Source organism: Tubulanus polymorphus, chromosome 2 (assembly GCF_964204645.1).
Source record: "Tubulanus polymorphus chromosome 2, tnTubPoly1.2, whole genome shotgun sequence".
Taxonomy (NCBI): Eukaryota; Metazoa; Nemertea; class Palaeonemertea; order Tubulaniformes; family Tubulanidae; genus Tubulanus; species Tubulanus polymorphus.
The window spans coordinates 29,975,481-29,990,735 of NC_134026.1; the positions used below are offsets into that span (position 1 = coordinate 29,975,481).

The 15,255-nt window shown below is 38.0% G+C and overlaps 2 protein-coding genes across 2 annotated transcripts; both read right to left on the reverse strand.

Moving 5' to 3' along the window:
* Positions 1 to 28: 28 nt before the first annotated feature.
* LOC141899168 (sushi, von Willebrand factor type A, EGF and pentraxin domain-containing protein 1-like) lies at positions 29 to 9,253 on the reverse strand. Its single transcript, XM_074785324.1, has 26 exons — positions 9,178 to 9,253; positions 8,921 to 9,106; positions 8,550 to 8,828; positions 8,268 to 8,447; positions 7,968 to 8,180; positions 7,166 to 7,441; positions 6,886 to 7,071; positions 6,613 to 6,813; positions 6,263 to 6,538; positions 5,795 to 5,971; positions 5,498 to 5,689; positions 5,228 to 5,419; positions 4,875 to 5,072; positions 4,610 to 4,798; positions 4,327 to 4,515; positions 4,062 to 4,238; positions 3,787 to 3,981; positions 3,506 to 3,691; positions 3,238 to 3,426; positions 2,730 to 2,912; positions 2,360 to 2,626; positions 2,090 to 2,272; positions 1,675 to 1,875; positions 887 to 1,162; positions 649 to 747; positions 29 to 249 (listed from the first exon to the last, which is right to left on the reverse strand). The coding sequence occupies exons 1-26, from the start codon at positions 9,251 to 9,253 to the stop codon at positions 29 to 31; spliced, it is 5,187 nt and encodes a 1,728-aa protein (XP_074641425.1).
* An 864-nt stretch (positions 9,254 to 10,117) lies between these two features.
* LOC141899169 (uncharacterized) lies at positions 10,118 to 14,257 on the reverse strand. The gene is made up of 16 exons (XM_074785326.1): positions 14,128 to 14,257; positions 13,938 to 14,033; positions 13,473 to 13,682; positions 13,055 to 13,164; positions 12,852 to 12,970; positions 12,634 to 12,761; positions 12,417 to 12,549; positions 12,211 to 12,332; positions 11,958 to 12,095; positions 11,706 to 11,882; positions 11,385 to 11,541; positions 11,049 to 11,230; positions 10,839 to 10,979; positions 10,566 to 10,751; positions 10,225 to 10,475; positions 10,118 to 10,126 (listed from the first exon to the last, which is right to left on the reverse strand). Exons 1-16 carry the CDS (start codon positions 14,255 to 14,257, stop codon positions 10,118 to 10,120), a joined length of 2,289 nt encoding a protein of 762 aa, XP_074641427.1.
* Positions 14,258 to 15,255: the final 998 nt, after the last annotated feature.

The following is a 15,255-nucleotide window of genomic DNA, read 5'->3' on the forward strand; positions in this document are numbered from 1 at the left end:
AAACGTTGGGAAGTGACGTCGTAATTTTCTAAGAATCGAAATTACCAGAATAACAGGTTGGATAAACGCTGTAGTTTGTCCATATTTTGGTGACGTCAGGACCGCCGAAACATGATATGTATACTGGTTCACCTTGCATGTAATAACCAGCAGCACATGTTAGTATTTCTTGTTCGCCGATTTCGTAAAATGTTTTGTCGTTTTTGGACACGAGATACGAAGGTTTCTGTGGTGGAGGACAACTTTCACCTACAAATAACAATATGTTTCCGGATTCGTAACAGAGCTGTATAGCTTTTATCAGGGCCCTTACTGAGTTCGAAATTCCCTGATTTCTCCTGAGCTTTGACCACAAATTCCCTGATTAAATTGTAAGATATCCTCAATAGGGGCTGTTTCTTATCAAGAGATTCCTTATGCCATTCATCACCAGCAGGAAAATTTAACGCAAAAAATTGCTTTGTCTTTTCCCTGCTTTAGAATTCCCTGATTTTATTTCTGGTCTAAGAACCCTATATAATAAATGAATAGTCATTATATTTAGAAATAGCGTACCTTTTACCGCACAGACAGGGGCCGAACCTGTCAACTTGCCATCAGTACAGTTCCGCTTTAAAGATCCACTATACAGAGAATACCCATCCTTACAAACATACTCAACATAATCATCATTCAAATACTCTATTTTCCTGTCAATGATATCAGCTTTGATCTGGTCGTCGATGAGAGCTCCACAACTTTGTACGGCTGTAAATTCAGATGATACAAAAATGAACCATGTGCGGGTCACAAAAAATGCCGAAACTACGAAATTTATGGATGAATGCCGCATTAAGGTTTTCTCATGCAGGGTGGATGATTTATACTTTTATTTCTGGTTACTTACGACATAATGGAATATTACAGTGATCCCAGAACATGTTTGGATCGGTAGTTAAACACCACGGGGATGAAGCAGCCGAATAACCATTACGGCAATGATCTGCTACTTCTTCCATTGTGTCATCGGGAAAATAATACGACTCGTTCCATTGTTTGTGGGCGTGAGGAACATGTGAGTCCCATCTCTGACATGGAGTTCCGCGTTTTGTTTCGCTTACGTTTCCCAAGTATTCGCTACCGACAACCGATATTCGACAAGTTCTTACAGCTGCATAAGGAGCTACAATAGATGAGATGTTTGTAGCTAAATGCATTTTCAAATCTCTAAAATAATCGTAATATGGATTTTTGTAAATAAAGAATGAAATATACGTACACATACAACTAGTGAAGCTGTCTGCGTGCCAGGTAGCGTTAATACATGTGATATTGTGTAATGTACCAACTCGACGGTATCCAGATTTACAAACTAGTGATACATTGGATCCAGATTCATATACCTCTTTTGATAAGTGTAACTCAACACCAGCAGGGAGATCTTCCTTCTTTTTACACGAATATGCTAAAAATCAATTTCATAAGTGGGATGTTTCGTTTCTATACGAATGAAGTTAGAAATCATTAAAATACGATGTTCTAGTCTAACACAGGGCTTCTAACATTTGTTAATGTATTGGTCCAAACTTAATGATCATTATCATCATATCTTAAGTTATTCAGTAATATAGATATTGAGAGTGGACTTATACACGATCAAATGTTACAAGCCTCTGTGAAGTGTCCATAATTTACTTGGAGCACATTTTGGATATTCAGTATATTTCCAGTCATCGCCACCGAAGCATTGAATGTTATCAGGTCCGATCAACTTGAAGCCGATTCCGCAGGAAAGAAACGCCATTTCACCAGACATATAAACATCCTTGCTGTTTAATATTGTGAGTTCATCTGGTAAATCAGTCGGCCGTGTACAGTTTGATTTCAGATTCGATGCTGTAAATTCAAAAATTCGATCGCATCTAATTTATCATCGAAAAGTAGTTAACGATAAATTAAAATGGCTAATTAAAGAAAGAAAATAGCCCAAAAAGGTTTCGTTTTATTAATGGCATCTATCTTCGATGGCATTCTTGATGCTGACTATCAGGATATACGTTGTCCTGACCGAAGGAAACCTTTTCGGACTCAATGGTTATAGCATACTTACGAAGACAAACAGAAGCGGGTTCAAATAGAGAAGAGAGTGAACATTCTTGTTTCAACGATCCGCGTACGAGTTCATAACCATCTAAACATTCATGGAATACGGTATCACCAACTCTATATTCATCAGCTTCATCGCTTATGATATGTGTATTCGTTCCTTCATTAGGTTTACCGCATATACGAGCTGTTCGTTGAGCACAAAAATCATACAAATCAATTGAAGTATCTGTTTATATCTGAAATATCGTTTCAAAACTCAGTAAAAACTTACTGCAATAAGGAATATCGCAGTAATTCCAGTCTCGAATATATGATGAATCGTCCACATGACACCAGGGGGCGGCGTGAATAAGACTCGGATTTCTGCAGTAATTATCGGCTGACTCGACAGATCCATCCGGAAACTGATTGTCATTGTAAGCCGGTGAATGTTGTGCCCATCGTTTACAAGGTTGACCAGTTTCTGTCACTTCCGTGGTTCCTATGTATTCCGCACCGAGAGGTGAAATAATACAAACTCGCTCTGCATCGGCTTTTGCTAAAATAAAAGTAAAATCCAGTTAAGAAAATCGACAAATTGAAGCGGTGTTAACAGGTTAACGATAACCAATTAATCTAATTAATATTCCAATTCATTTTACCATAACATGTCGGCAGATTGACAGCATCCCACTCGTTCCCTGTTACACACGTTATGATTTTATTATCCCCTTTTATGAAGTATCCAGGAGCGCACTGTATTTTTACTTGTTCTCCGAGAGAATATCTTTGTTTAACCCGACTTGGAACGACACCGTCCGGGAGAGCGGGCAATACACACTTTTCTGTCGAATGGAAAGAAAAACGTTACGAGCATAATATCTATCATATTATTACTATTATTATTATTATAACTTTATTTCCTGAATGAATTTTAACAGAGTATAATCAAGTACATCGATATCATAAAATAAGATATGATAAACATAGATTGTTACAAAATGTTATATTATATCAGTGGGACAACATGAAATAAAGATATGCATGTACTTTAAATGGTCACCTAAGCTATTGAAACTGAAATACCATGGACAAAAGACTTTTATACGAGGAAAGCAGTTTCATTTTAATGCATGACTTGGCGCGATCATTTTGCTTTTTCAATTTTACCTAAACAGGTAGGTACAACTCCCGAGAATAACCCCGTTCGAAGACACGTTCTTTTCATCAAACTCGTGGTCGATACGGTCTCAAATGTTTCATCGATACATCGATAATGAATTTCATCGCCAACTACGAATCGATCCGTGGAATTCAGAATCCGAACCGATACACCTTGTTCCGGGTAGCATCGTATTTCTGAAAATACACAAATTCATTTAAAATGACAAAACTTATCGAACCTGAATTAGGTATAGATGAATTTATTCAAACAAACCTGAACAAACGGGGGGATCTTCAAAAATAATCTCTCCAGATGGAGCACACATTCCTACTAGCATTCCCTTTTCCAGGTAATAGTTAACGTCACAGGAATAGTAAACGAATTCTCCGACCCAATAATCGGGATAATACGATTCCAATTCATACGCATTAGGTATTTCACCAGGAATACATGTAATAGCTGGAAATATACATTCACATGATCGGCAATAAAAGAGTTAATATTTCTGAAATTCAAAAGATGCCTCGTTTGATGATAAGTTAAAATGTACTGACGGTAACAGAGCGGACTAAGATCATTCCATTTTCCATCTGATTGGCAGGTGCGTGACCGATCATCTTCTGGTTGGAAGAAAAACTCATCACATTCAAACGCGATCGTGTCATTTTCGTGATAAACAGTGTTACTATCATTAACAATGTGGATTCCAGCTAAATCTGTCGGTTCTTCACATCTTACTAGGATAATTTCTGCAACAAAAATGATCATATTTTCGTTAGATAGGGGAGAGAGTTTCAGGTGCATGTCAATAACAAGACAAAATACTTACCTTTACATCGGGGCGTTAAAGATGACCAACTACCGTCAATCTGGCATGTCATTGATAATTGATCATCAGAAGTATATCCATGTGCGCAGGTGAACATTAGTTCATCACCAGGAAATACTGGTGATCCTTCAGCATGGCTGTTCATAGAATTAGCCACAAATGGAACTGTACATGTTACTGAAATATTAAAAGAGACGTAAGTTCCATATAGGTAGATAGACAAGGATAAAATCTAAGAGTCGTTTGTCGGGATTGACTGCTGCACCTGAACACGCGGGAGGGTTATCAGTGAAGTTGCCGCTTTTTAAACATTGACGTGTCAGAGATCCACTTAACAAGGCATATCCGCTTCCGGAACACTCGTATTCAACAAAGTCACCCTCGAAATATTGTTTTGTTTTATTGGTAACAATTGCTGAAATACCTGCTTCTGGAATACACTCAGTAACAGCCTCTGTAATAAACATAGCGATATTTTACTCTTATGAATGAAGGATGTATTTAATCAAGATGTGTTTGTCTCGAAGAAGTAAGATGAAACGTCTTACCAACACAATGAGGAGGCGTCGACCCGAATGAACCATCGGATAGACACGTTCTATCTGTTTCTCCACTTACGACTGTCATTGTTGATATCTTACATCTATATTCAGCATGTTCACCAGTATTATAGTGAACCTTATTCACATCGACTAGTTCTGAACCAATTCCCGGTTCGGGGTTTAGACACCCATTTACTGCAGAAACATTGCAGACAATCCTTTACTTAATTCCCAAATGATAACAAATAATAGCTATTTGTTTTCTTTTTACCTCGACAATTAGGTAGGGATCCGCTTAACGTTCCATCCCACTGACAAACTCTGTCTAAATCGCCAGAAACATGAACGGTATCTGCCGCCTCAGTATTTCCACATCTATATTTGACTGTACTACCAGCATACCATCCAAGTCTAGATGGATTAGCTATAGTCGCAAGAGTGCCGAGCTCCGGTTCTCCGCAACTTGTCTCTGAAAATGAAATTTTCATTCGCTCTAAAAACGATGTCAAATCTTAAATTATGGTTGATTTCTAGGATACTCTTAAGAATACGGACTGCACATTGGAATTGTACAATTTTCTTTTTTCAAGGTAGATTTTGAGAAACACCACGGGGTTTTTGCACCATCCGGATTCCTGCATTTATTTCCAGCAGCGACGACAGAGCCATCGATGAACATTGAATCGGTATGGTAAACAGTAGGAGTATCTGACGTCCATTCCATACATGTATCTCCGGTATCAGTTTTACTTTGCGAACCGCGATACACCCAGTTCTTAGTCGGAAGTCGACAGTAATTTTCAGCTTCTAAGAATTCTAGAAATAGATTTGAAAAAATACGAATGAAATTTGTGCCAAATGTAAGAAATTGAACGCGTCCAGCTCGCCGTTTACCTATGCATTGTGGTAATTGTCCCTTTATCCATAAGTCATCTCCGTAGCAGGTCACCTCAGATGGTTGGTTCAGTAAGATGTAACCAGACTTACACGAGTAAAATGCTTTTTCCCCAGAATTGTAAATTCTGTTATCATTCACAGTAACACCAGGCATAACCAGCACTGGACAAGGAGCTTCAGCTGTAGAAGCTGCAAATCAACAATTCCATAATGTATCAAAGTTCATTCATAACCCATGTGAGTATGGATATCTATTAGGAGACACAGCAACTATGAGATGATGATTACATTTACAAACTGGTGGTTCATCTTTGAAAAATCCATCGACGTCACAAACACGATTCCTCGATCCAGATACATGGTCAAAATCCGGTATACAAACGTAGTTAACCGTATCACCAACAAAATACTCAATATAATCGTCGGTGATTATAGTATTTGTACCGGGTTCTGGAACTCCACAACTTCTCTCTACAAGATCAATTTCTACATTCTAAACATCAATTAAGGAAGCTTTCGATTGAACGTTTTCCGGTTCAGGAATAGCAATTCCGGATTACAAACTCTCTACCGGCTGTTTCTATGGAATAGCAATTCCGGATTACAAACTCTCTACCGGCCGCCTCTATCGGGTTTACAGATTATGCTATTCCGGAATAGGAAGTGCATATTCTGATCGAAACGAACGCACCGAGTATTACGGAACCGGAAAAGGCCTACCTAAGTATCAATAAGAAACAGTATCGGGTAGTGAGCACTTACTACAAACAGGAACATCGCAACTTTCTCTTTTTACTTCAGAATTCAGTGTATAACACCATATACGACCATAAACCGAAGCCGGATTTCGACAATAATTCTTGGCAGCGTTTACATCACGTTCTGGGTACCACGGGCCCCAGGTTAAACTGTGTTTAACAGGTGTTTGTGATGCCCACGCTTGACACGTAAAGCCTGATCTCGTCACAGACACAGTTCCCATATATTCAGTACCACGTGGAGGATTAGTTATACATTGCTTTACTGCTTCATCTTTAGCTGCAACGACATCAACAATCTATTTGCTATGATATGTATGAATGTATAGATAACTCATCAATACGATACCTTACCATAACATTTAGGGAAACCACTCGACCAAAGTTCTCCTCCGTAGCACGTTTTATATGCATAGGAATCGCCATCGATTTGGTAATAGCTAGCATCACAAATAAAGATTTCCTCTTCACCATGACTATATGAAGATTTACCACGCAGAGATATAACACCTTCGGGTAGTTCAGGCAATGTGCAACTACTGATCTCATCTCGTCCTAGAAAATGAACGGATATGAAATGAATTATTGGTTACGTGAAATAGAACAAAGCATAATTCGGCTTCATACCTAAACAGTGGAGAGGTTTCCCGGTGAAGTCACCGCTTGCCGTACAAACACGAACTGAATCACCGTCAAATGGATGATAACCATCATTACAATTATAACGAGCCTCAGATCCTTCTTTATATTGCGAAATCGGTGAAATCAAAGTAGAATTTCCGCCCTCAGTCTCCGGCAAGCCACAACTTATATCTAAATATCAGTATTCATATTCAAATAGATATATACGTTATCTAAATTTCTTCAGTAACAGACATCATACGATCAGTGAGTGAGAAAAACTTACAACATCGAGGTACATCACATTTTTCGAATCTCTTGTAAATGCTAGTTGTATAACACCAAACATATTTCGCTGTAGATATTTTAGGGCGGCGGCAGTAATTAGAGGCAGCTTGAGCACTTCCATCTGTGAATATGTAGTCTTTATGAAAGCGATGACTATGAGGTGAATCAATCGCCCATCTTTGACATGGTATTCCTGAACTACTCGTGCTGACATTGCCCACATAATATATTCCATCATTGGTGATACGACATCTTCTAACAGCAACATTTTCCGCTTAAACACATAAAAGATTTTTAATCATTAAAATGATATATTCAACAAGTACAGAACCTAAATTCAGATTAGAGATGAGCAACTAATGACGAACTACATGAATTAGAATTGTTCATTGTTTATACTACAGGCTGAGTATCACGAGTGTCCATGGGAATCTACAGTCACTCAGTTGTGTTCTAAGACGTTGTCAACCGAAACAAATCAACCGAATCAGCCTCGTGACGTCACGGTAACTATAAGCTGTGAAGGCAGAGTAATCGTTCCTATCCGTGGCCGAACGGGTTATTTGATCGCCTCCGAGACCGGATCTCCGAGATCGAATCTCGAGCCCGCACGCACATATCCACAAACGCGCACAATTTTAAGGTTAAATTCATTGCAGATTTTCTTGCTTTTATTTAATGTTTTAAAGAAGCATAATCATCAATGTTATGCTTTTTGTTCATATGCCTTGACAGCAGATTATAAATGAAGGTAAATCATTTTAAGCACAACTATGTATTTTGAGAAATGTTGGACTTACGGTAACATCTCGGGTATAGAGGATGTCCAATCCATTGAGTTCCTCCTTGGCATTTGACGGATGTTGCATTATCGGAAGGATCCATGTAGAATCCTTTACTACAGGTGAGTGTGACTATAGAACCGTGAGAATAGTGGGACAGCTGATGACCAGTAACTTCCATTACACCAGCCGGCAGTTCCAGCGGTTCACATGTATTACTGGACATAATTTCTAAATCATTCAGAAGATATTGTAAATATATTTTCACAAGATGCAAAGTTAAACTCGAAACAAACATTTGCTAATAGTAATTTGTACCGATGCATTCTACTGGTTCTTTGTCGTATTTTCCATTTTGCAGACAGTTTATATGTGCATTTCCACTGATGGCAGTAAAGCCGGGGTCACATTCGACTTCTATTCTATCGCCGACCAGAAAAGATTTCTGCCCAACAACTCGAGTGTTCGGAGCCAGTAAAGGAGGTCCACAACTAACATCTAGAATTTATTAATACACAAGCATTTATTCATCCATTTTGTTTCGCGTGGTTTCACTAAGAATCGTCAGAAATACGTAGGAAATGATTAAAATGTTTATACCAGTTTTACGTATTAAACAATAATCAGTTTTTACATCGGGGTCAGTTGTAAAACAAAACGCAAACGCGCTGTCGCTGTCTGTAGGATTCCTACAATAATTCTGAGCATCGTCAACGTTTGAATCGGTGAAATGTGAACCGGCAGTTTGAAATTTGTGAGCGTGTGGACTGCTTGAATTCCAATATTGACAGGAGTATCCGCGGATAGTTGTCGACAGTGAACCTTTATAATCAGCACCGGATAATAAAAACGAAACTTTGTTTACAGCTTCTGATTTCGCTGAAATAAAATACGATATTATTTAGCGATGGATGATGATGATGATGATGACTATTTAGAGGAGTCGCGGTGTCGTCGTCATGAAAACGTACAACTACATTTTGGGAGGACGCCTCGCCATTTGCCGCTAAAAGAACATTTCAAATTCAGATGACCTTTACTCAACGCGTAACCGCTCTCACAGGCTAGCGACACTGTTTCCAATGGTTTGTAGCGAGTTTTAACATTTCTTTCAACTTCGACAACATGATCCGGTAATTTCAGAACGCAGTCATCAGCTGTAATATCAAATCATATATTTTTGTTTAGACTATTGTCATACGTAGAAACCGCTTCGGTCTTGCCTAACTTACTTTCGCAAACTGGAGGTGAACCGGAATATATTCCACTTCCCAAACACGTGATAGCAAGATCTCCGGATACATGATGATGGCCATCCAAGCATCTATATCGAATTACGCTTCCTTCATTGAAATGTACGTGTTGGGAAACTATTTCACTATGTTCACCAGGGTCTGGTATTCCACAACTAACAACACTATCGGATTGAACTTCACCTAAACAACCACAATATACAGGATCCACTCAAACATACTGAATATATTCCGACCGATTTCTTTATTGGATTTTACCCTTAACTGAATGTATTTAAGAAATTCACAATCTACTGAAGGTAAATCATGTATGTAACCATTGATGAAACATTATCATTCCTGAAGATGACTGTCGAAACACTAAATAAACCACTAGCTTTAGGAGCAATTTTGAATGCATTCTCAGTGTGGGATTTCTATATTACGAATTCATCTAGGAACAAGGAATATTCGTCTAGGTCTGAATTTCTTCCTTAATTGCTTTGATGTGTTCAGTAAAACGGTGTAGAACCTAGACAAACCTTCGCATTTAGGGTAAGAGCCGATCCATTGGTCATTTCCATTACAAGTTAAAGCGGATTCGCTCGTCAGATGAAAGCCACTGTTACATATGAAATAAAGTTTCTCATTCAGTTGAAAATGTGGTCGAATATTCCACGGTTTAGCATTCGGAATATTTGGTATCAAAGAACAGATCGCAGGTGCTGAAAGTGAAGAACGTCGCATTGAACATAGATGAAGGGATAACATGACGCGTATCCGTCTGTAACAAGATTATTACCCGTTGTAGGAGTGACGATAGCTTTGACAGAATATTCTCGACATTTAGTCGGATTGTGATTAAATTCAAACGACGCTCCGACAATAAGTTCATTTGAATCGATACTCCGTAAATTGTAAACATCGTCATAGGAACTATTTCCACTAACAACACAGGAATCATAAACTAATGGCTGTCCATGAATATAATACCATCCTAGTAAATCTCCCGATTTTGCTTGAATACGTTCGCCTTTAGGAACCTTCATGTACATGTTCCTTTCCTTTTTCGCCGTGAATTCATTTTGCCCAACTAACGTAAACGTTTTAAAGTCATACGTTCTCCAAACTTGAAGAGCCACGGCACCTTCTTCACGGCTGTAAAACTGCCATTCGGAGACTTCACCATCATTTATGATTATAGAACTGATATCTGCAACTATGGGCCATTCTTCATCACTGTAACGTCGGGTTAATAATTCCTCGCCGACTTCCATGGGTAGAAAACTCGCATCTTAGAAAGAAAATTAAACCATGGATAAGTAATTTGAGTACAAGCATATTAAGGACTTTGAGTGATATTTAGAGATATCAAAATGACTACCATAACAAGCTGGTAGATCACCGAGAAACGTTCCATCTTCCTGGCAATATCTGTAAATACTTCCAGAATATAAAGACATGTGAGTATAACATTCAAATACAGCAGTTTGTCCGGGGTAATACACGCTATCCGTCGATGTTCTTCTAGCATTGATACCAGTTCCAGCGCTGCCACAACTTTTCAATGCTGCAAAATAAGTAACTTTTTCACTATTCGAATACACACCAAAACATTTTAGACGAGAAATTATTTCTTCACTCGACCTGTACTTACGTATTTCCTGTTGACAAAATCCGCAAGATTTTGGGCATTTGTATTCGGCAACTACTGGATACTTAACGCAAGCGCCATGATCGTCTTGTAGTGTTTCATTGCAGTTTGGTTGCAGATCAACACAGCGCGTTGGTCCAGATCCTGATAAGAGTTCACAGTAAAATCAGTTGTAGATTATAATATTGTTATACGGTGGAAAAAGTGACTTACCTGGATTTTTTCCACTGCAAACTACATAATTGAATCCATCGCAAACTACGCCTTTCCATTGGACTTTTCCACTCGCTGTGATTACAGCACAATTTTTTTGCGATGATTTTTTATACCAGCCCCAGTTTGTGTAATTGACCGGAGCTAGATCACTGCGCCCTACCCAAACATCGCTTTCCGTTCTAGTAATATCAAGCCAGACAGATGCTAAATAATGTCGACTAAAGATTCCTGATTCCAGTCTAAGAAGAAGAAATTATTGTGAATTTTGAAAATATGTCATTCAACTCAAAACCTAAATTTGAATTCAAAGAAATAAGAAAAAGGTTTTCGTACATGAATTCTGCAGCGACGTTCTCTTCGTGTAAGCTGTTTATCATCAATAGTTTAAAACCGTCGTTTAGACAATGCGCTTCAGCATTGACAAAATCCATCAATATTACAACTGCTTTGAAACATTCGTCTCCGATTTGCTTGTAACCATACGGGCAACCTAATATGACATTTAATCGATTCTAGCGAAAAGTTGAAAAATTCCTTGTTTTCATTTCATGATTTTTCACCTACATACAGATTGATATATGATCACGTCACGATTGATTTTTCCATTGCGGTTTCATTCACGATAAGTTAATCTGAACGAATGATAAAAATTACCTGCGCACATGAATCCATTACCACTCCATTTACCATCGCTTAAACACATTCTTCTCGATAATCCATCTCCATATAAACAGCGAAACGTAACCTCATCGCCAACTTTATACGACTGATTCAAACGTGTCAAAGGAGAAGCAGTTACGTCGTCGTAAAAAGGTTGGCCACATGAGATCACTTCAATGAATAAGAGGAAAACTATGAATTGACATGAAAATACGATACGCGTTTTATGAGTGGGATTTGACTTACTTGAAACTGGCAAAGGTTTAGTATCACATAGATTACAGGTTGCGCGACATCCCTCTAATGCTTCTGGGTTTGAATCGCAATAATTCAATTCGTCCTCTTTACGTTCTTCACAATCCAAATAAATATCCCGACAGGGATCTGTAATTTATAGTTTAATCTAGTTTTTCTACATTAGGTTTTGCAGTTAATTGCGATCTATTTTTTCTTAATCTACGTATATATATTTGATTATAGATAAATGAAGAGTACTGACTAGTCAGACAGGGATCGCATGCATCTTGAATACAGTCCTCCATGTTAGTGTAACACCACGGTTCCACTATTCCGTTCGGATTTCTACAGAAGTTATTTCCCTCCAAACCGGCATCGAATCCGCTATCAATAACAATAGAATCAACGTTCAACAATAGAGATAAGACATATGATCAAATCAAGTCGAATAGAATATACACGTATTACCTATGTACAAATGGATTATTTTTACAATGCGTCATCAATTTCCACGGAAGACATGTTTTATACGACTGTGTATGACTGACGGTTCCCCGGTAAGATCGCCCATCATCGTCCACATTATAGCAGTATTCATCAGCTTCAATATATAAAAAAGCAAAAAGAGTTAAAAGAATTAGTTCGGATGAAGTCAATGTGTATGTAAATCATCGGATGTTTATACCAGTGATCAAGTGAAGAGTTGCTGAAAAGCCTCTATCGGTTATCAGATCGTTTGTTTGCATGCTCAGTCCCATGAAATTCGATTTACTCAGAAATCCTTTATATGTACCGTCATTATTCCCACAAATCCTATATAATATAAAATGATATTTCATTATTAGTAGGCAGACGTACTCCATGATCAACCTAAAAACTATGAATCGTGAAGGCTATTTCTACCTTTTTCCATATTGGCCCATATGGTTTTTCCTATACTCCAAGAAATCGTAGCAGTAGTCATTTTCAGCTTCCATTTGTATATCATCAATAACCATATGGATAAATGATTTTTCTGGGGCCTTCAAAATATATTTCATATCATCATTGAAAGTACGTTTCAAAGTAAATAAGAAAGCAAAACCATAAGATCTCGATGATATTACCTTAATCATCCAATTACATTCAATACTATTGTCATAATTATTCGGATAGTTTGGAGATTTTATAGTCAGTTCGTTATTCGTTTCCGTTAGAGCGTAAATTCCACCACAATCTAGATATTTGAAAGGAGAAAAAGTGAATTACTTCATCACTATCCAGAGTTAATCGACCCGTGAATAGATGTATTAATATAGATTCACCTGCTGGAGTTGATACTGGGTAATAGTAACATACGTAAACTTGCAATGATCCCCAAAATGTTGTATAATAAGGACTTGGATCTGTTATATCAAATTTCTTGGTCGAAAATCGTATGTATTCCATTTCGTCATAGGTTCCTGTATGGCGTATAGGATAAGTATCACGCAATGTCGTAGGTCAATGTTTAAACGGATTATGGATTGGATTAACGATAATTACCTTCGATTTTCTGGCAATGTTCGTCGTAAGGGAATAAAACGAATGGTTTATCCGTTGGTAAACTCATTGGTTTAATAGCCTGTGTCACGCCGTCATCTCTACAGCAGTATTCTATCGAAGTTGTTGTATTTGTGTAAACCCCATCAGGACCGTCACCGACTAATTCCCTACCACTGATATCTAACCAGGAAATAGATCCTGCGTAAAAATCTACGATGAATGAAAAAGAACGCGATTATACCTTCATGAAAATGATTAATATAATTCAATAAAGTCGCAAATTTTACTGTTTACCGATTGGGCATTCTCCTTTTTTGAAGATACAGTAAGATCCTTGCGGCCATTTCATACCATTATCCGGAAAATTTGCCATGCAAAATTCAAATCTGTAGAAGTGAGGGTCAGTATTGGACCAACGCGCAGTTGACAGACCCCACTGGTATGAACGTTCACCATCAGACATACTAACAGTCCAACTTCCAGTCGCAAAGCCATCCGTCGGACAACCGCCAATCGGAGAAAGAAATCCATAACTACCAGACGGCCACTGTTTAACATCAACTAGAGAAAGAAATATCATAAACAAGTATTTTTACGTAAGATACATAGTACACCGAGACTTTCATACATAGCAGACTTTTTAGATTTTTCTAACCTGTTTTTATGCGGAAAATCTCGTCGCACAAATCACCAGTAAAACCAGGAGGACATAAACACTGACATTTACCATCAACCACGGTTTGTATTCCTTCATTCAGACACTCCACCAGCTTCTCACAATACATCTCTATATAGAATATATTACTGATACCATTCTTTTCACGGAATTGATATCTCGAATTCACGAGGATATGAGTATTACAAACCGGCGCATCTGTAGACTTGATTGATGCTTTTTAAATCGTAGAAAGTCGGAACACCACTGGAGGCAATCAGGAAACGAAAATGTTTATCCAAAGAATCGTAGACTCGCTTTTTACCTTTAGCAAAAGCCTGGAAAATCGTATTTGAGAAAAACGAGATGATTTAGAACAATTCAAATCCATCATATTTTGTCCGTACCCTCTGTTATAAGCGAGTAGTCGGATTCAGTTTAGGGAAACGGAAATCACTCACGTATGGTCCGTATTGCATTATACTTGAGACATCATAAGGCACATTATTAGTATAGCTGGACTCATCCTTAGTTTGACCACCACCCGCAATACCTAAAATACCACGAAGTACTCCATGCATCCAACTAACAATATTGACATTATTTATGCGCTTTTTAAAATGAAGTGTTATTTACGTGCGTTATCCAGATTGATTGTGATATATTTATGACGATTTATTCTTGACTGTTCGTGCTGCAATCCTAACAGGTGGCCGACTTCATGAGTTGTTACAGACTGGAAAAAGTTTTAAAAACCATTTTAGAACTCGCTTAAACATTCGCAGAAGCGTCCTGAAGACATGGTGATATTATTCCTGGGGATATAGAAACTCACAGGAATAGAGAAAAATCATCTTAAAATACTTACACCAGAACAAGCGGAAATCGGTTGGGTGTTATCTTTGATTGCGAACTGACCGATCATTGAAAAGCATCTAAAAAATTTGGTTTCAGAGATTTTTCAATTATATCTAAAGAGAAATGCTCGACATCATTGAGAATTCAATAGATTCACAAGACGTTGATACTCACGAACCACCGTTAGTGAACGTAGCGAAGCTGGTTTGTTCAAGTCTCCCGACGTCTTCGTTTAAACCCTCGTAATATGGATAAAACCTAATACACGTT

Excerpts from the sequence above, each read along its gene's own strand:
- LOC141899168 (XM_074785324.1), bottom strand. The coding sequence starts at position 9,253 with ATGTATCCGGAGATCTTGCTATCACGTGTTTGGGAAGTGGAATATATT. Across the intron at positions 9,107-9,177 it reads CCTCCAGTTTGCGAAAGTAA|CTGATGACTGCGTTCTGAAA; the intron begins GTTAGGCAAGAC and ends TTGATATTACAG. Across the intron at positions 250-648 it reads TGATTATGTTGAGTATGTTT|GTGAAAGTTGTCCTCCACCA; the intron begins GTAAGGATGGGT and ends TGTTATTTGTAG.
- LOC141899169 (XM_074785326.1), bottom strand. The coding sequence starts at position 14,257 with ATGTATTGTGAGAAGCTGGTGGAGTGTCTGAATGAAGGAATACAAACC. Across the intron at positions 11,883-11,957 it reads TAAACCTTTGCCAGTTTCAA|TGATCTCATGTGGCCAACCT; the intron begins GTAAGTCAAATC and ends TATTCATTGAAG. Across the intron at positions 11,542-11,705 it reads TAATGGATTCATGTGCGCAG|GTTGCCCGTATGGTTACAAG; the intron begins GTAATTTTTATC and ends ATGTCATATTAG.